General features: G+C 50.6%; 1 protein-coding gene across 1 annotated transcript in view; it reads right to left on the bottom strand.

Moving 5' to 3' along the window:
- MLLT11 (MLLT11 transcription factor 7 cofactor) overlaps positions 1–13520 on the bottom strand; it is a 50825-nt gene extending 37305 nt beyond the window's left edge. The window contains exon 1 of the mRNA XM_069649774.1: positions 13374–13520. Coding sequence (XP_069505875.1) covers positions 13374–13448 — 75 coding nt within the window. The 5' untranslated portion in view covers positions 13449–13520. The remainder of the gene's footprint in view (positions 1–13373) is intronic.
- Between the last annotated feature and the right edge of the window lie 7714 nt (positions 13521–21234).

Genomic DNA, 21234 nt, shown 5'->3' with positions numbered 1-21234 from the left:
ATGGTGGTTGCTACATGTTCATCAGCTTATGGACTTTATCCAGCCATGCTTAAGAAGACTCAACACTCCTATTCAAGAAACTCAAGAAGGAAGGGGTGGGGAATAAAGCATTTCCCTGAGCTGATTCATTATTGTGATTTTAGAAAGGAGTTTGCGATTGTGTGAGATTCTTGTCCCGTTCTGTGGCATTCTAGTATTTGCAGTATTACTAAAAAGACAAAACTACAAGTGCCAGCATCCAACGGGTAAAAACAGAACTGGATTGCCTTCTCACGCATGGTCATCGGAAACTTGAAAGCTCTGATCTAGCTGAACGCCTGCCACTGCCCCCAACACAAAATTCGCCCTTTTTACCAACTCAGTAAGAGTATCCTCTGTAGCCTTTTCTTTGCGCATGAAAAAGAAGGCTGCTGAGGCTGAGACCCAGTGCAATTTAAAAAGCATACAATGAGGAAAATCATTGGCTTAGTTTGCAAGCGCAGGCTTTTCAAGAGGTCATGTGTGCATTGCAAATGTAGTCCCATAGGCTCCCTCCGTTACTGACATCATAAAAAGGGAGGATTGTGACAAAGGGAGGGCCCATTTCTGTGCGACCTTCGGCATTGGGTGCCATCTCTTGCTTCACCAGTCACTTCAAGTGCAAAATCACTGACAAGACCAATAGATCTGACTTTATTTAATGCCACTTGCAGCGAAATCTAATGCAATCATGAACCCATTGACTACTTCATGTGCATAAGTGCTGCTTTCATATCATACGTGCAACCTCATATGCTCAGTTACTGCCATAATTTGACAGGTGCAGCCAAATACACCCATTTACAGCTGCCAGGTATAGCCACCATCCGCAATGGCGTAGTAGCTCATATGTCAGATACAGCCTACATGTCCCATATCACGTTTGCTTCAAACTCTGTGTTCCTTCTGGGGCTCTAGATAGGTAGGCGAACGTGCAGTTTTGCTCAACATGTGCCCACATAATAGACTGTTAGGCAAGATTGTATGCAGTACCCTGTGGGAGACTGCAACAGCCTTGTCCTCTTGGCAATAGTTAACCCAACCTTTGGTAGAACAGAAGCATGTACTACACAAGTTGGTAGAGTGACTGAGCAGCAAGGCTCGTCTCAAGAGGAGTCAATGTGAGCTGTAAGTTTGCAACAGAGTTTCACAGTGACAAGTATTCAAATGCACACTTACACTCAAGGTTTCTTGAGTGAACAATTATTTATTAATTTAACAGTCAGCTGAATAAGCCTTCCTCAGAAGGGAGCAAATATGTAACACAAAAATAGACTTAAATAAAATACACACTCCGTTTCAATAAATCAGTAGATACCCGTTTGGGATGGCACACAGATACTTCCTACACCCTGAAGTGACTTAAATAACTAGGACACTGTGGACATTGATATATCACTGGCACATTTAGAGCCATACTGAGTTTGGTGTCAAAGGAAATGTTTAGGGACTAAATCAATGGTTAACAAATATTAAGCAGGTAAGTACTTTGAACCCTCAATGCAATGTAAATTAACCCTTTCCCAGCTACACAAGTTATAGAATGTGTGACTCTTTTGAGAGAGAGTTGAAAAACTAAACCACTGCCAAACTGTAGAAAGGGTAACATAAAAATGTTACATGAGAAACTAGACAAAGGGGATACTAAATAACCCCTCCAGCACCCTATTGTAAGATTAGAAAGTTACAAATTTAAGTAAAGTCAATTTCACTTCACTGCTCTTGGAAACAGTTTAACCAAGAGAAGGTATTTAAACCTTGGGCAAATCGAAGACTTCCCTGTGCCACTGCACTGAAGGTGCTGCTTGTCACAATGTAAAAAGATGATGCCCATGGAGTTTCAGACTCCAAAGTCAAAAGAAACAGTGTTCAAATCAATTAAAAATACATGAGAGAGTGGGAAAAAGGCCTCACTCTCTCCAGGATAGAAATTAAAAGTCTGAAAGTCCAGCAAAAAGACCTGGGGGTCTCTAAGGTAGAAGGGAATTAGCACATTTCTGAGCATTCTCCCTAACATAGACGATATATATCCATCAGTAAAAATATATTCGGCACTAAGTTTTACTCGACCTGCGCTGCACTGAAAGTTTCTTCGGATTGCAGGAGTTGTATTTGATCTGCAAGATTACTGGTGGTTGAGGTCTTACCCATCCATCCCTCGTGGGAAGGCTTGGACGTTTTTGTGTCCAGTTAGCTAGAGCTTGAGAACAGTAAATAACTCTTTCAAATTCTGTTTGAAGAGATTTTTGTGTATTTTAATAGCATTATTATTGTGGTCAGCCATCACGTGTTTCATCCCCTGTGGATCTTTATCAAGGCTAGTGGTTTATGTGCTCTGCCTGCTGGCGTGGAACTGGGCAGGGCTCCAGTTCCTGTTCCTGCCCGTTTCTTGGCCCTCAGGTGGGCATGGTCCGTTCCCAACAGTGTCCTGGTGATCCGGACCCAAAAACGTTCATATATGCACCAGCACAGCTGTATGCACCATAGTACAGGTTCAAAGGTGCACTTCTACTCCCTTAGCGAAGATAACCATATAAAACTATTTGTCCTTCAGTGAAAAGCATCTCATTTTATACAAATGACTCCACGAACGTGTGCCCCTTAAAACAGTCAGGATATTTCAGTTACATGTGCCTCAAAAGGGCTACATGCCATGAATTGCACTCACTCTGCCACCCTCAGTTTCAAATGCCCCACCACACACAGGTCTACATGTCATGGAATGCACATTGCCTCCGCATAGAAGCGCTCACACGACTACATGTCCAGTGGCTGTGTGGTTGCAGTGTTGTAACTTTCAAATTGCATTACCAGGTCTTGCGTGTGGTATACTATTACAGTGCATTGTGGGGGGTGTAGTTTGTTGTCTTGGGTGTTTCAATTGACACGGATTAATGATAAAAGCTTCTTTGGAGAAAGGACCTTGACGTTCTTGCCATGAACTGAGAAATCCATTCCAAAGGAAATAGATACAAATCCTGGCAAGCATGGCTACTTGTCACTAAATTTGCCTTGCCTGACGCAGTAGAGAAATTACTAGATGGCTCATGAATTATGGGCCATACTGCACCTGAAAAAGGAGGATGGTGAACCCACAGACAGCAGTGAACATTGCAGCCCTCAAGTCATGCCTTTAAGCCCAACCACCCAGGATTTGAGTTGTTGAGGAATGGGGAAAGGGATGGGGGTGACAACAGTAGAGGTGACTCATTCAATGGAGACATGCGTACCTTAGCCAGTCATTGGGGAAGGGGGGACTAGTGTCCCCACCTTATCACACCGATTCCTTCATAGAAGAGACAATTAACCACCAATGAAAACTGGATCATCTTCTGTTGGCATCATATGAAAACGCGTGTAGGCACTTATTTTCACTCTCCCAATTAGTCAAATACCTTGCAAAGAAATAGATCACAGACCACACACACCTTGGAACACACCCAAATCAGCAGTCCTTAAAACTCTCTGGAACAGACCAGATTGCATCTAGGCAGAATTGTGAATATTAGCTCGCCTCACATCTAGACAGGATTGTAAATATTAGCCAGTGCCACATTCAAATAGAAATGTGGAGATAGCCACGCACTACATCTGGAAAGAATTTGGAAATTAGCATGCATCATATCTAGATAGCGATGCCACTAACCAACTCACTTACAATCTCACCCTTCAGCATACACCTCTCAAACTCTAACCAAACACAACCACACCCCTAAAGCACAGCAAACTGCACAGACTTAACTACACCGCGCAAAAAAAATTACAAATTAAAAATCACACAGCTTCTCACAACAGAACACAACGGCTACCAACCGAAAAGCACACCTAACCTCAGCGAACGGTGCTAACCGAACTGAAGCTGCCAACTGCACATCACTGCTCTCTTGCACTTTTCCTGCTCAGTCCAACTAACTCGTCTCATACCCTTTCCTTTTCAGATCCTCCAGAGGAGCACTCCAGTGGTGATAATGTTAAATGTCCTCGAGCAGCATTCAAAGCATGGGAAGACGCCAGCCGGCCTGCTAAAGCTCATTAAAGCCGACTGTGGGACACGCTCATCCATTTTCACTTTTCAATCAATGCCCCCCCCTCCCCGCCCCCTCTCAAGGCATCACCCTAGTGGCCCTCACGACTGGACATAGCCTCTCCTCTTCCAAAAAAAGACCCCCCTACACCCTGACAACATAGCAACCTGCCAACCAATCGCATGCCTGCCACTTCTAGGGATGATAAAAGAGAAGACAGTTACTATGCAATTGCAGGATCACATCAATAATGATCGCCTCCTTCCTGGCTGAATGCTATGCTTCAGCAACCAAAATGCCACCGCCCTGGTGGTGGGCAATGCTCCCCACGTCAAAGGTGTCCACCAACAACGCCATGCAGCAACTGGAGAAACACCTGGCAGCCCTACAAAAGTGGATAATTCAATACTGCCAAGAATGAGCTTGACATCGTCAATAGACTGACAGCAAACCCAGGCTCAAGCCTGCCTCAGTGGGAAGCTAGATGGCTTCATACCCCACCTAGCCCACCTGAACTGCCGCAGCACTTGGTTTCTCTGTGGATGGTGGGGGGCAAAAGTGGAATCCACTTCAACATCAAGCATGCATCACCAAGAAGACCCGATGGTCTGCTGCCGGCTCTCCCTGCTAAGCAGTGCTGGTCATTGTGGCGCCGCCCGATGACGGGCGCACGCGGCGGCGTGACGTATCACGCCGCCGCAGTTTGTATAAATAAAAGGGGGCGTTCCCGGCCACGGTAGAGCGACCGGGAAGCCCGAACTGGAAGGACTGGTGCCCGTGTGAGTCCTTGGGGGAAGGGGCTTACGGGACCGCGTGGGGGCTCCGACCCGCCCCCAACAGTGGCGACGAGTGATGAGGGAGACCCGGGCCCGGCGGTGAAATTGTTTATTCCGAATTTTTGAATGGAAGCGGAACGAAGCATCGCTTCGCTTCATGCCGGGTCGCGGGACGCACACGCGGCCGGCGGCCATTTTATCTTGTAGGCCGTGAAACTTCACAAGGCTCCGGTTTGGAGCGTGAGTACATCACGGGCCTAATTTTTGGAAAAATTGGAAGTGGGAGTTATGACCTGCATGCCCATGATGGTTTTGTGCATTTTTACACAATTTTGGGACTCTTACGTCGTGTGAAAGCCAGGAGAAGGACCAACATCACAGGGCCTGTACAGGCCCATCCAGTGCCTAGGCTCAATTTTTGGAACCCCCAGGCCTATATGGACTTTGACAAGGGGAATTCACTGCTTTCTCTTTGTCTCCTTCATCATCAAAGCGCTGTGCTTTCTTCGCTGGCTCCTTCATCATCAGGTTTGGCTGCATGTTGTGCCTCCATTGGTGCCCTGCCTAGAAACCTCCCTCAAGTTGGGTGCCTGGAGAGGAAGAAGTTTGAGTTGCGGCCCTCAGGACAGTAGGTAGGGGATGCCTGTGCGCTCAAACCCATGGGTGACTCTGATGATTCGGACAGTGGTGGTGCAGCTGCGTCACGTCCCCGCGATCGTGGCCAGGCTGCTGCTCAACAACAGGCTGTCCTTCCACCGGTGATCCAGGCCCCTGCAGGACTGCTGCCTGGACAACCAGGGCTTCCCATTATGGCCCAAGCACGCGCACCTGCGGCCCATTCCTGAGTTCGATGCATCGGGCCCACCTTCGAGCATGGGGCCCCGATGGAGAAGATGGGTGAGTCGCCTCGACATGTATTTCAGGGCTGCTCAGGTGACGGATGACGACAGCCGGATTGCCACCATGCTGTACTCGGCCGGACCGGCAGTCCAGGAAATATTTGAATCACTTACTCCCATCAATAACTCCTACGATGCGGCCACGGCGGCGCTCCTCGCGCATTTCCTCCCCCTTGCGAACGTGGACTATGAGAGGTTTGTTATGCTTTCGGCTAAGCAGAAGGAAGAGGAAACACTGGACACTTTCTACGGTCGCTTACGCCGCCTCTCCCTCGGATGTGCATGGGGAGACGCAGACGACATGATGCGCAGGATGCTGATCCAGGCATGCTCCTCTGGCAAGCTCAGGAGGCAGGTCCTGAGAGAGCCAGGCATCACGCTGCCCTGCATACTCGAGCTGGGCAGATGCCATGAGGTAGCGGAGGCCCGAGCCAGCAAGATGGAAGCAGGGTCTCAGTCGGGGAGGCCTGAGGAAGTGTGTGTGGTGTGGCGAGGTGGCCGAGGTGTGAGACGCCCAGGTGGAGGACCCCGAGACAGGGCAGGAAGGAGTGGGGAGTCGTGCCAGAAGTGCGGGTATGACCTCCCCCACATGACAGAGTGCCCTGCGGTCGGAAAAACCTGCGGGAGGTGTGGGCTGGCCGATCACTTCTCGCGGGTATGTCGTGCGGCCATGCCAGTGATGGTGCCGAGGGGTCAGGCACGGTTGTGGACTCCGCGCCAGAACCAACCGCCCAGTGTAGCCCAGGTGGAGCAGGGTGAGGTCGAGCCCCAGGCGGAAGGAGCTGAGGAGGAAGACGAAGAGAACGTTTTTTTTGTCTCCAGCGTAGAAACGCTCAAAAGGAAAAGCAGGAGACAGCCAAGATGTGTAGTGGAGATCAACCACTCCCCAGTCCCGGTGCTCGTGGACACTGGTGCTTCCGTCAATGTGATGGTCAGAGGACATTTTGACTCTCTCAAACCCCTCCCGGGTCTGGCCACACCGAGAGCCCGCATATTTGCATTTGGGGGCCAGGAACCGATACCGCTGGACGGTGCCTTCGTGGCTGACGTGGAACATGATGGCTCACACATTAAGGCTCGATTCTACGTGACCCCGGTGAGCAGTAATACCTTGCTCAGCTGTGCAGCTGCAGAGGCATTAGGGATCGTGAGCTTCGCCTACTCCGTCCACCTTGAGGATATACATGACCTCCTGGACAAGTACGCTGCCCTCTTCAGCGGCATCGGAAAGATGACGGGGGAACCCATTCGACTACACATCGATGAGTCGGTGCAACCCATCGCACTGAAACACCGGCGAGTACCCTTTCACTTAAGGGGGCTGGTGGATAAGGAGCTGGCCAATCTGGTGAGCCTGGATATCATCGAGAAAGTGGAAGGCCCAACCCCTTGGGTGTCCCCGATCGTGGTAGCCAGAAAGCCCAAGCAACCTGACTCAGTGCGCATATGCGTGGACATGAGGCTCCCGAACAAAGCGATCAGAAGGGAGCGGCATCTTACACCGACGATTGATGACATCATTGCGGATGTTCAAGGGGCTCGATTTTTCTCCAAGCTGGACCTCCGAGCTGGCTATCACCAGGTCGTCCTTCATCCTGACTCCCGGTACATAACGACTTTCACCACCCACCGGGGTCTGTATCGATACAAGCGGTTGAGCTTCGGGGTGTCGTCTGCCGCTGAAGTGTTCCAAAATATCATCAGGGGCGCCCTAGCAGACCTGGAGGGCGTCCTTAACATTAGCGACGACATCCTGGTGTTCGCCAAAACTGAAGTGGATCACATGAGGAGGCTGGGAAAGACCTTAGAACGACTCCAATCTCTGGGCCTCACCATTCACCGGGAAAAATGTGAATTCATGCGCTCCTCCATCGAGTTTTTCGGATTCATCTTCAAGGAGGGGGGGTGTCGACAGACCCGAAAAAGGTCCAGGACATCAAGGCGGCGAAAGCCCCCGAGTCGGTGACCGACGTGAGGAGTTTCCTGGGGATGGTAACTTACTGTGGGCGGTTCCATCCAGAACTTGGCGTCGAGATCTGAGCCACTCCGGGCGCTGACCAAGAAAGAATCACCATGGCAGTGGGGCCCCCTTGAACAAGCCGCTTTCGAGGACATTAAGGGTGCCCTCACGGCGGAGGACACGATGGCATTCTTCGACCCAGCATTAGAATCTGAAATCGTGGTCGATGCAAGTCCCTTCGGGTTGGGAGCAGTGCTGACACAGGTGGACCGCAACGGGAGTGTTCGACCTATAGCATATGCTAGCAAGGCCCTCACTGAGACTGAACAGAGGTACTCCAGGATCGAGCGGGAGGCCTTGGCGGTGCTGTGGGGCTGCAGGCACTTCCGGCTCTACGTCCTGGGACGCCCGGTGACGGTGGTTACTGACCACAAACCACCGCTTCCGATCCTGGTGGGCTCCTCTTCGAAACCACCGGCGAGAATCGAGAGGTGGATGCTCGCCCTCCTGGAATATTCTGTTACCCTGGTGTACAGGCCCGGGGCCAACAATGCCGCGGACTATCTATCTCGTCACCCGGGAGTGTGCGGGGGAGAGGGATATGACACCTGCGGAGAGGAAGCGGACAGTCATGTTCGCATGGTGGTGGAAGCGGCAACACCAAACGCGATGTCCCTAGAGGAGTTGGAGGCTGCGGCAGCTGAGGACGAGTGCTTTCGAATTCTAAAAGACAATGCACAGTGGGTCGTGGAAGTCCATCCTCGAAGCAGGGGCCGGACGCACGCAAGAAGCCAAAACAGTATTGGAGCAGCTGTGGAAGGTAAAGGAGGAGCTGTCGTTCTCGGACTCTGGGCTGCTGCTCCGGGGTGACAGGATTGTTGTCCCACAGGCAAAGGTGGCGGAGGTGATCCATCTCGCCCACCATGGACATCAGGGCGCCGCCAAGACCAAGGCGCGGCTCCGCTCAAAGGTCTGGTTTCCAGAGTTAGAGAAAAGGGTGGATGACTTTGTGGCGGCCTGCGTATGGTGTCAGGCGGCCTCCCCTCTGCAACGTGAACCTGCCATTGAGGCCATGCCCCGAGGCACGAGGCCGTGGGAGATCGTCCACGCCGACTTTGGCTCAACATCAGTGGGTACCCATTTCCTGGTGCTAGTCGATGAATACTCGAGATACCCCGAAGTGGAGTTCGTTGACTCAGTGGCCTTTGAGCATGTGGTGGTAGCGATGGAGAAAATGTTTGCGGCCCATGGTTTTCCCCACACCCTATGCTCCGACAATGGATCGCCCTTCCAAAGTGAGCGATTCTCCGAGCTGCTGGAGAGCTGCGGAGTACAACACCGGAAGATATCCCCCCTGTGGCCTCGAGCGAACGGGGATGCAGAGACTGATGCGGACCCTAAACAAAACCTTCCGGATTGCTCAAGGGCAGGGCCAATCTTTACAACGGGCCCTCTATCAGTTCCTTCGGGTGTACCGCACCACCCCACATGCAGCCACGGGAGTGGCTCCGGCAGAGGTGTTATTCAAGAGATGCCCCCGGGGGCTGCTGCCGGAAGTTGGGGAGAAAGAACCGGGGGTCATCGATAATGAGCGGGTAGAGGCTCAAAGGCGAGTCCGAATTGAACAAGAAAACCTGCGCCGGGGTCTCCGCCCTCAGAGACTTGAACTAGGGGATGAGGTCCTCATCCGTAATCGACACCCCCACGGGAAGCTATCACTCCCCTATGAACCGGAGCCCCTGGATGTAGTGGCGGTGAAGGGGTCCATGGTGACGGTCTCGGATGGACGATCAGCTGTCACCCGAAACGTGAGCTTCTTCAAGAAGCTGGGTGATCCACGAAATGACACCCCACCTGAACCGGATCCACCAGACACGCCGGCTGACGGAGGCCTCTATGAATCGGCGCCCGAATCCCCCGTCCAGGGAGAGGCGGTGGAAGGACGTCACGTGCCGGAGGTAGGCAGGAGGTACCCCCAGAGGGCTGGGCGAGGGAAACCTGCCTACCTCAGCGAATATGTCGTGGGACAAATGGCTAGTGAACTGGGGTGAGCTGATCTGGGTGGATGACATTAAAGGGGTTTTTTCTTTGAGTGTGCAGTAGCGTTTAAAGTAGATGTGTGATTTTCTGGTTAATAAAGTTATTGTTATTGCGTTCTGTTGTTCCTCCCGGAAAAGGAGGAGTGTGGCGCCGCCCGATGACGGGCGCACGCGGCGGCGTGACGTATCACGCCGCCGCAGTTTGTATAAATAAAGGGGGCGTTCCCGGCCGCGGTAGAGCGACCGGGAAGCCCGAACTGGAAGGACTGGTGCCCGTGTGAGTCCTTGGGGGAAGGGGCTTACGGGACCGCGTGGGGGCTCCGACCCGCCCCCAACAGTCATGGGGCCGGCTCTCAGCGGATCCGAGATCCGGCACCAGATGTGGAGCCGGATCTCGGGATCCAGCCAGAGTCAGCCGCCCAAGCCCATGAACCGCGCTGGAAAAAAGAAAGAAGAAAAAAAAAGCTTCCGCGACGGCAGCATTGCCGTTTACCGCGGTTTTGGCGCTGATGTGTAATGCACAATGCCCACTACATGTACAACTGAAAGGAATCAGTTGTACATGTAGCGAGCATTGTGCTTTACATGCCAGAGCTGCGTAAAAGGCAATGCTGCCCTCGCGGGCGTTTTTATTTTTGGCACAACAAAATGAGCCAGGGCTCATCAAGGGGGTCTGGCCTAATTGCAGGCGTCCTGCTGGCCCATTAGGCCACGCCCCCCTGAAGAGCCCCGGCTCAATGGGCTACTGGCACCCCTGTCAGGCAGCCTTTTGTAGTGCTCAACACCTGATCTCTGCATTTATTTTCTATTGGGTTGCCTGGCAGGGGACAACGCCTCGCCTATTCAGCCTTAATGGTGGCGCTTCCCCTCGGCAGCTGGGGAGGGGCAGCGTCGCCATTAAGGCTGAAGGAAGCTGAGGCCGTTTTCCTGAAGACTGAAAACGGCCTCAGCTTCCAGCGGCCTCACGTTTCTCTCCACAATGGTGGCACCGGCACACGGGCATCTCCTGCTTAAATGTATGCCTCGCAGGTGCGGCGCCACCATTATGGCTGAAAGCCATTTTTTTCTGGAGCCTGAAGCTTTCGCACACGAGTGAGAGCTTCAGGCTTCGGAAAAAAATCCTTTTCTTGTAGTGGCCGGGGCTGGCAGGGGAGATTAGTGGGCCCCACAGGGCCCCGCCTCAGATTGAAATTTCGAAGCCTGACGGGGCATAGCCCCGGCAGGCCCCGTCCCACTTAAAGCCCTGGCCGGTGGTAAAAGGCAATGTTGCCTTTGGGGGCACTTTTTTTTTTCAAAGTATTTATCTGATGGATGGCCACTACCAACCCCGCCCCCCTAGACCACGCCCCCTCTTCCCCCAACTCCTCCCCCACCCGCACTTGTGGGATCCCCCACCACATTTTTTTCCATTTCCGCCACTGCTGCTAAGGACAATCCCAGCAATCCTCCTCTCAAATCTAGACGGTGACACCTGCGTACTCACTGCACTCCTCGATTTCACGCGGGGTCCATTGAAGGGCGTTCAGCATGTTACCGGTCGCATCAAACGACTGAAAACATACAACCACTGAATACTCGCCTATTCTTAGAATAGATCCTACTGCGCACCCACTGGTTTATCTCTCCAGAATCTATGGGTCCCCCAACCTTTGATCTGTCTGATCTCTCCAACGTTTCCTTAATAGCTACCCCCACCCCCAGTTGCACACTACCCCACCCACTCCTTCATATTGCACTCCTTCCTAGGACCACACCCATACAAATACGATACATATTAATATACACACACAGTCTCCATTTCTCGCTCTGCGCCCACACCCCTGCTTCTCCTGCGGCTAATCGCGTTATTGCATTACTGTAGATAGGCTAAAATAGCCACGCCCCGCACAGCGAGGACCAGACCAATCCCTTTATTTCTGCTTCCATCTGGAGGGTATCCGGAACCCCACTGCTCTATTGTCTACAATACAAAATGCTGATTAAATGGCGCGTATCGCGTCCCCTGACAGCAAGCCGCCACATACGCGGCGCCGTGGTCCCCTTTGTGTCTTCACACACCCGAAATATCCCAGAGCCGTAACGTATTTTTTTCCTTGGCGTTAACGATAATTTGGCAGAAGCACGAGGGCCGGCCGGCTTCAACCGATTCAGTTCACAGATGTCCAGACAAGGCTACAAGTCCGGGTTGAGCTTTACATATAACTCGCGTGTTTTTAAATAACCATGTGTCGCCCCATGGCACGGCGCCTAGGAGAGTGCATGACAGCGGTGCGAAGGGACCGAGTTATTTTAAAATGCGCGGGTTATATATTTACTCGTGTCCTCTCATGCCGCCGGCATGTGCTTAAGAGAGCACATTGTTTCTTATTGGAATGGCTATGCTGCCTCGCTGCCAAAATCTCGATCATCTAATATATGAACGGCTATTACGATGCGCCAATCCGCTCCAAATAACGCGTTTATAATCATCACCAACCTTCCGCCTATGTTGCATGGCATCCTTCTTATTTAGAACAATAATGCCCTATTGCCTCTCAAAAGGCGGTTGGTTACTTGATTGACGTAGTTTACCGGCGCGGTCGCCTTTGCCCTTTATGATTGACAGGTCAGGCAATGTCTGTAACCCACATCTGCGGCTCACCTCAGAGCCAACGCCTTTCCTTTGTTCGTCTGTGACAAGGGGCGCCGACTCTGCTAATCGCCCCATCTCCCGACGACAGTCCCTTATCCGCACCTGGAATTGAGGCACTTAGATGCGGGGTAAACCGTACTATTTTTGAAACGCGATACATTAAAGCAAGGATTGCGCAAGTGCTGGTACCTGTTAGTTGTATTGGTGTGAGAAGGGCGTAGCCGAGCCTTCAGTGTTCAGCGACTGCAGGAAAACGCGAAGTTGCCCGTCAAGTGTCACCGACTCAGAGAAGCTGCTCGGGAGAACGTATGGGGGCGCCTGCAAAGCTCCTCTGACACAGAAATAGTGCGCTGGAGGGTAAGTGGCGCCCCCCGACAGATGCAGCACCGGCGTAAATGGGTAATGGTGGGCCTGGGTGGTCCGCTGGACGTCGACTGCAGAGGAGCTCCAGGTACCCCCGTTCCTGCTGGGAATGGTGAGCGAATGATTCAGCTTTGCAGCTTCTGCCGAGGAGCCTCCCATGCAGTCACGTGGCCCCCACCCTTCCCACTCCAACCTCATCACATGGTCGGTCCTCAACCGTCCCTACCCACACTTATCAGATGGCAGCTCTGGGTGGGGAGGGGGTCGAGGGAGCATTCGGAAAATTTATCCCACAATAAGCATTTCCCAGAAGTAGACTTCTGCACACAAATACTGCTTTCTGGTGAGCTCAGAGTTAGCCTTTCACGCAGATACAAGGGGTCATTTTAATTGTAAGAGTAATTTGCATAAAAGGATACTATTTGGGTTTAGACTTCTACCCGGAATCTATAGGTCCCCCAGCCTGTGCTCAATCCGAGCCTCCCACCCCCCAAAGTTTCCTTAATAATTACAACCCCCTCAGGTGTAGCAATCTGTTGTAATGAAATGCTGCCCGTGTACCACGGGCCATCATTCCATATTCCTAGTCAGTTGGAGAGGGGCCTAGTAGCGGTGCGTCGACGGGGGTCTGTCCCACACTAAAGCCTTCCTCAAGACATACCTTTGTCCCCGCAGTTATTTCACTGGCAACAAGGGTTGCAGCGTCAACAGGACAGACCCCGACGCATCCATGCATGCAGAGCCCGAGGAGGCCGTGCGGGGAATGTTGGCCCACGGCACCAAAGAAACGGCCAGCCCGCTATGCAGTGTTGCCAACTCCTCAGTAAGAAAAGTAGCTATTGGCTGTCCAAAAAGTAGCTAGAAGTCGCTAAATGACGTCATCGCCTAATTTGCATAATTGGGCAAGTGCATGACGGGTGATTGAAAATCAGAGAGGCAAACATCTGTGAATTTCACTTTAAAAAATCACCCTTCTACGAACGCACCAGTATGTCTGAAAACATGTAGAATGTACTAGGTGTGACTCCAGGTGGCTTAAGGTTGCCTGTCCTGGTGCATAGAGCCCCAGAGAATTCATTACTTTCCCGGATCGAGCCGTATACTGAATTATGTATTGATATTTTATCATAGTACAGTTTACTTCTGGAATAAAAAGTTTGACATGTATTTATGTTTTGCTATTTTCATTTTTGCAACACAGTTGTTCAAACATTTTTGACTGCAGCCTTGTGGGTTTATTCTGGCAAAATGCACTAATGGAGCTTTCTAAAATACACAACTGACCGCACACGATGGAAAGATGTTAAAATCTGTTAAATATTCTTAATGCAAGTGAATATTAAATTCACATTCTAAATTCACTGGGGAAAAACCGCAGAGCCGAAAGGCAACGTTTGCCAGTGCCCTGCATCAGCAGCCTGATCAGTGCAGCACTGCACGAAATGGAGGCTGAGCCTGACAGGCTGAGGGATGGGGTCACGCTTTGCTGTTGCATACACTGGTGACCCCACAGCTGTCAAGTCAAGAGTTACGTCCGCATTAGGTCAGTTGTTAGTGAGAAAACTAGCTACTTTTCTTTCATTGGTTTGGAAACCAATAGAAAAAAGTGTAATTACCAAACCAATGGAAGAAAGTAGCTAGATTTCTCGCTAGGCGCTTTTTTAGCAGAAAGTCGCTAGGGGGGCGCACTTTCTCGCTAAATATAGCGACAAAGTCGCCAAGTTGGCAACACTGCCGCTATGGGGGGGGGGGCCGCAGGAGAGCGCACACAAGTGGGGGCCACCCACACCTTGGCTGCATTAGGCCCCGGAACTGGGGTGAGGGGAAAGCTCCGGTCACGCATTGCGACTGCTAGAGGAAAGTACCTAGCAATGTCGCTGGATCCGGTGGCCATTTTGGTTGCCAGGTAACGCTGTAGCAGGAGCAGCTGGCAGGAGAGCACAGAGAGGCACACCCACCAGGCACACAGCAGGATTTAGCTGGTGAAGACACAGGAGAGCACCTGGGTGGCACGTGAGCTCCATAAGGTACCATGTTACCCCAAATTTAAAGGTACTGAGTGTGAGTCATTCCTGAATTAGGATACTAACCTAGTGGGCTGGGCAGCAAGAGGGCACTAATACAAGCCAGTGCGCTGGGTACTAATGGTCGCAAAGGACAGTGGCCTAGATGGACACTAAGGTCATGAAGGAGAGTGGCCCAGGTGGACGGGCATAGCAACCCTGCGCAGGGCACACACTGTCACCTGACCATTTCTTCAAAAAGCCATGCAGCACACCAACGCCAGGACTCCTCCGGCCTTTCTAATGACCCGGGCGAATCCCCAAACTTGTGGGATCTTTGGGTGAAGCATTTAAGGTGTACATCAGAGCGGCTGGAGGTTCGAGGTACAGCGATGACGAAAAGGAGGCAGCGTTGTTATATTGCCTAGAGACTGAAGGACTCAGGGTATTTAGGTATCTCCTGGGTGAGGAAATATCCATTCCGGGTAGCGGAGAAGGTGAAACATTAGTGAGTGCATACAAAACGGCTCCCAAAAAATTGGAAGAACGATTTGGCAAGAGACCCAACGTGGTGCTTGAACGGTACAATTTTTTCTCCAGGGCACAAGGAGCTGGGGAAGGTATCGATGCCTACGTTACGGCTTTGTGTACTCTTATGGCCACTTGCAAGTTTACACGAGTACAGGAAGAATACATTAGCGACCAGATCATGAAGAAGATGAGCAATTGCAAAGTCAGAGAAAGGTTGTGGATAGACCGAGACCCGCCTTTGGATAAAGTCATTGAAATTACGAGAGTCATCAAGGAATCACGCGCCAGCCTTCAGGTCGTCACGGAGAGGGCGAACAGGAATAGCCAAGGGGAGTCAGTCGAGGCGGTTCTGCCACTACCCAAGAAGGGCACCGGCGATGCCAGGAACAAGACTGAAAAGTTTGAGGGGCAGCCAAACAGACCGAGCATAATGATGGGGTTGAGTCAAGCATGCAGGAAGTGCGGCTGGTCGAGTCATTGCACCAAGGCAAAGGAGTGCCCGCAATGGGCCGCAGAATGTAGATGTTGTAAGACTAAGGGACATTATGCCAGGATGTGTAGGTTGAATGGAGAGGATGGTGGCACACAAGGTAGATAAAGTGTCAGGATGATTGAGGCCGAAGGAGCTGCAGGTAACACTGTGACCCATGAAAGTGGTGCGATGAGGGAAGGCGTGATACTCCATGTCGAGGGGGAGTCTAGAAGAGGCTGTGAGGCACCTTGACTGTGAATGGCGTACGGCTGGAAATGTTGGTGGATTGAGGTTCCCCTTATACCATGATTTCCTCGGAAGTGTACAAGGAGAATTTTGGTAAGGAAGTGTCTGCCCTCAAAGCACCAGACATAAATCCTACTGTGTATTGTCAAGTGCCCATAAAGTTGATGGGGTACGAATGGGCCTGAATTGAGTTCAAGGGGCGTAGTATGGAAGGAAAACTGTATGTGGCACATAAAGGTGTGAGCGTGTTGGATTGGGATGAGCAGCTCTAGATATAGAAATACATCTGGGAAAAAGCGTGCCCGTGGAGGAGCAGTCGGGCCACAACATATCAGCACAACATTTATGCAACAGGCATCGTACTGTTTTTACGGAGCAGCTAGGCATGTGGCGGGGGTTTCCTCGCACAAGATAGTTCTCAAAAAAGGTGCTGTGCCCAAGGCGCACAAGGACAGGAATGTTTCTGTGTTGGCCAGGGAAGGGTTGAAGTTGGAATTCAAAAATGTGAAGGAGGCAGAGATAATTGAGGAGATTGAGAGTTCATAGTGGTTGTCCTCAGTGGTTTTGGCACAGAACCAGGATGGAGGGTTAAGAGTGCGTGTGGACCTTAGGGAGCTAAATGCTAACATTTGGGTTGATCGCCATTCTCCCCCCCAATATAAATTAATTACTGTTGACTGTGGGACATGCAGAGTGGTTTTCCACTTTTGACCTCTCATCGGCTTACCACTAGATAGATCAATCTACATGAGGAGTCATGTCCCCTGACTTCATTTGTGACACCTTTTGGCGTGTACAGGTTTTGCCGCATGCCATTTGGACTGGCGTCTGCAGTTTTCCAGCGGTTGATGCAGGAATTGGGGCATGCCACGGGTGAGTTACTTTCAGGACGATATTTTGGTCTGGGGTAAGAATAAAAGTGAACATGATGAGGGTACATCGCGTCATGCAGATTTTACAGCAGAGTGGTTTGACGGTGACGTTCTCAAAATGTCAGGTGGAAGTGCCCATTGTGAAATATTTGGGTCACACCCTTGATGCCAGTGGCATAAAGCCTAGGGAAGGGTTGGTCAGTGTAATGAGGGAGACCCGTCCCCGGTGAATAAGGACCAAACTGGGTCATTTTTGGCCATGACGGAGTATTATGTCAAGTTCATACCTTTTGTATGCAGAGAAAACAGTGTGCATGCACGCTTTGTTAAAGAAGAATGCAAAATTTGAATGGTGTCAAGCATAATTTGTGCAGTTAAAAGAGGATGTCGACGGGGCACCATCTTTAAGTTCATTTGACCCAAAGAACAAAACAGTGCTTACAGTGGATGCTAGTCAGGTCGGTCTAGGGGCAGTTTTGAAGCAGTGGCAGGATGGCGTGTGTAGGATGATTGCTTCGCATCTAGGGCGCTCGGGGATGCTGAGAAGCTGTATGCCGTGAGGGAGGCGTTTGCTGCTGCCTGGGCGTCGAAGAATTTCAGGACGTTCCTGTGGGGCATTCCATTTTTTTAAAATACATTTTTATTGATTTTCACTGATACATGAGATGAAACATTTCGCAGCACTGCCTTATGCAGTGTTCACAGCAGTTAGGACATAACACAACATAAGCACTTGTTTTTACAAAACCCTTCCTTCTCAACTCCCACCCCCCACCATTGCCTATAGCACTCGTGATGCCATAGTAATTCCACATTTGGCCAGAATGTATGCTAAATCCTTCATTAAATTGATATGTTTTGCACTTTTGGGACATGGTCCAGTCAAGACTATTGTGCTACTGTTCTCCATTGACATACGTGCTGGCAAAACCCCATCCCCTTTAACTACCCCAACTAATAACAACAGCCCAGCATTGTTACTTGTGCTCAGGCATATCGCTTCTCGCATTCACCGCCCATAGACATACTTGAGGTTAGTGCACAGCGGGTGGGCACAAAAACAGGTGCCCTCAAAAATGGGTCTCGAAGGGTGTGGCGGCCACAGCTGTATGTCTGGTCTCTTCTTATGTGATCTGAGACGTTGACAAGCAGTGCATCCCGTCATGTAGAAGAAGCATAAGCTCTAAGGGCCACTTTTAAGAAGGACTATTCGCCTGATGATAGCCCGCTTGTCCTGGGGTACTCATTGTCCCTCTAGTCTTGCTGAGGCAACACGGGTAGAGCCGCAACAGCAGTAACAAGTTCCATAGATGTGCCTGGCCTCTGTTTATGTAGAACTCTTCTTGTGTTTTCGTGATCTTCCGCTTCGTCCCCTTCTCAGGGGCGTATCCTCTCCCTGTTCATCCATGTCTGCACCTCTTCTGGGAGGTCAAAGAACAAAGTCCTATTTTTGTGTATGACTTTTAGTTGTGCTCGGTAGATCAGCATTTATTTCAGACCGGCTGTCCGAAGCCTAGCTTTGCCCGCTGAGAATTGTGCCGGTTCTTCTGCACCTTGAAAGTGTAATCAGGGTAGACTTCCAGGTCTGCCGAAGCTATCTTCAAGTCTCCTCCTTGTCGAGAGTAGGCTAGTATTCTTTCTCTGTCCTTATAGTTCAGAACCTTTGCAATTATCGGTCTGGGGGGGGGGGGAATCCAGGGGGTGATGGGAAGGGGCTGCAGGGAGTGCCTAGTTAGTGCTCTGTGTGCCCTCTCGATTGTGAAACCCTGTGTGAGGTTTCCAGGCCCAATTTCTTGGAGTAGCATGTTTTCTATGTATGTTGGGGGGTCTGTGCCTTCTTCCCCCTCAGGCAGGCCAACTATGCAGATATTGTTTCTACGGGCCAGACCTTCCGCTTCTTCTACCTTGTTTTCTAGCAGGTTGACCTTCTGCTGCAGGACATGGACATTAGTATGCGTCGCCCGGAGCGCACCAGAAGGGAGTAGTTTCTTACCTGTAACTCCATTTCTCCAGCGTTGGTATCTTTCATGGATTCACATGGTGTGAATATTCCCTGTCATCAAGCTAGGAGACCCCAGTAACTTTGACTTTTCCTATGGGAAAACATGGACACCTTGAGTGTTCTATTGACAATCGTTGTGGGTGCTATTGGTACCCACCAATGGGACATTGAGTTTATAGCTCTGCCCCAGCAGCTTCCTCTCAGATTTTAACCACTCCAGCTGGAGGATACCCCTCAAATAGGATGTTTGCCTGAAGGGGTAGGCTGGAGGGCGCATATGAATCCATGAAAGATACCGACACTGGAAAAATGGAATTACAGGCAAGAATCTACTCCCTTCTCCAGCACTGAATCTTTCATGCTGTGAATAGATTTTGTAACAGTATAATTATTCGGAGGTGGAAAGCAGGCAAACAGAGCTTAAATACTGTAAAAACTGTGTGCATTAATGCAAAAATACTACCTCTTCAAGTAGAGAAAGGAATCCACCCCGGAAGCTGTGGGATGTCAGACTTTGGTCTCGCCTTCTTGGACTTGGTGTCTGAGTCGGAATCTTCCTTCTTGATCTTCCCGTCTTTAGATGAGAAGAGATGAGGCCTATCACTCCAGGTCGCCACCGTGCCAACCCAGAAAGGAACCTGGGGGACTTCGGGGCCAGCTGGAGAGTTGGGTCTCAAGGGCAAAAAAAACTTTTACAGGGGGAAAAAAATCGTAGCGTTCCCAGTGACTGAGGAAATGTGCAGTAGGCGGCCCAGAAATGGTCAAATGGATGCTGCCAATCCCAGTCCGTGTAAGAATCCAGCAGGAAGTGTGCAGAATGAGTCTGCGTACAGCCAGGAGGGATAGACAGAAATCGAAGGCGGAGCACAGGGTAAGAACCAGGAACGGGAGGCCGTAGCAGCGGAGAAGAGAGTGAGAGCAACAGGAGAGCTCAGAGCAGGGAGAACGGGAACAGAATAGCAGAAAACCAGGGAGGTGAAAGGAGGAATAACGAGGATGAACAGATATTAGCTTAAAAGCAAATGAACAGCATACCGCAACAAAAGGCAGTTGCAACGCGTCGTTCACCTGTGCTTCCGGATATTTGTTGCCATGGATGAGACGTGTTGTGGATGACGCGAATGTGGTGATGCTTGCGCTAGGTTACGGGCAGCGGCCATCTTGGATTTGGAAGCCCAGCTCCACCGTTGCCATAATAACCTGCGTACATGCAATTGCCAATGCGGCTGTGTCCGCCGCATAACAATCGGAGATGTTACACAGGGCTTACCTTACTGGAACAGTCGTTGAAGGACTGCCCGTCCCATCTGCACATCCTCAGCGTGTTGTTGGTGTAAGCAGTAGTGCCTGGTGAAAGGGAGGGGTACTGCCCAGGTTGCCGCTTGGCAAATATCCCTGATGGCTATCCCAGACCAAAGAGCCGCTGAGGCAGCCGTGGCTCTAGTGGAGTGTGCTCTGGGGGCCGACTGTAACGGCCTATTGGCCTTAGCATGGCAGAAGGAGATTGTAGATGAAACCCATCTTGAAATGCCCTGTTTTGATATGGATCTTCCTTTATTGGATGGACCTAAGGCAACAAACAGTTGCTTAGTTGATCTAAAGGATTTTGTGCGATCCAAATAATATTTCAATGCCCCTTTGACACCCAAAGAGTGCAGGGCCCTTTCTGCTGGCGAAGTGGCATTTGGAAAGAATGTGGGTAGAGTTATGGTAGCATTTTTATGAAACTCTGAAGGTACATTAGGAATGAAATGAGGATTAGTGGAGAGAACCACTTTGTTTCGCAGGAACCGTAGATATAGAGGGTCTATAACCAAGGCTTAGAGATCTGAAACACGTCTAGAAGATGTAATTCCCACTTTTCAAGTTAGAAACCTGATGTGGGTCGTCGCAAAGGTTCAAATAGAGGCTTCATAAGCCCTGCCAGGACCAGGTTCCGGTGCCATACAGGTGGAATCCTTTTCTTTGGCGGGAAGGTTCGAAAAAGGCCTTTTAAAAAGTGTTTGATTAGCAGGTCACTGTAGAGAGAAGATCTTCTATTCAGAGTAAACTTGGAGATTTCCGATAAGTGCAATTTGATGGAAGAGATGGCTAGACACTCTGTAGCTAACTTTAGCAGATAAGGAAGGATCTGATGAGGTGTTATAGCTGGCGGCTGCAAGTTAGGCTGCTGTGCACACCAATCACAGAATCTTTTCCATTTACAGCTATAGGAAAGGTTGGTGGAAGGGGCTCTAGCTACGGCTAGAATGTGAAGGCAGTGTTGAGGGTTATTTAAATGGCCGAATTCGGAGTGGCCCGGAGCCACGCTGTTAATTTGAGAGAACCTGAGTCATGATAAAAGATCATCGCGTTGTTCTGGGATAAAAGATCGGCCAGAGATCCAAGATAAATTG

Source organism: Ambystoma mexicanum, chromosome 1p (genome assembly GCF_040938575.1).
Source record: "Ambystoma mexicanum isolate Mex_15411 chromosome 1p, UKY_AmexF1_1, whole genome shotgun sequence".
Taxonomy (NCBI): domain Eukaryota; kingdom Metazoa; phylum Chordata; class Amphibia; order Caudata; family Ambystomatidae; genus Ambystoma; species Ambystoma mexicanum.
The sequence above is the reverse complement of the archived record's forward strand: the minus strand, read 5'-3'. Positions and strand labels throughout refer to the sequence as shown.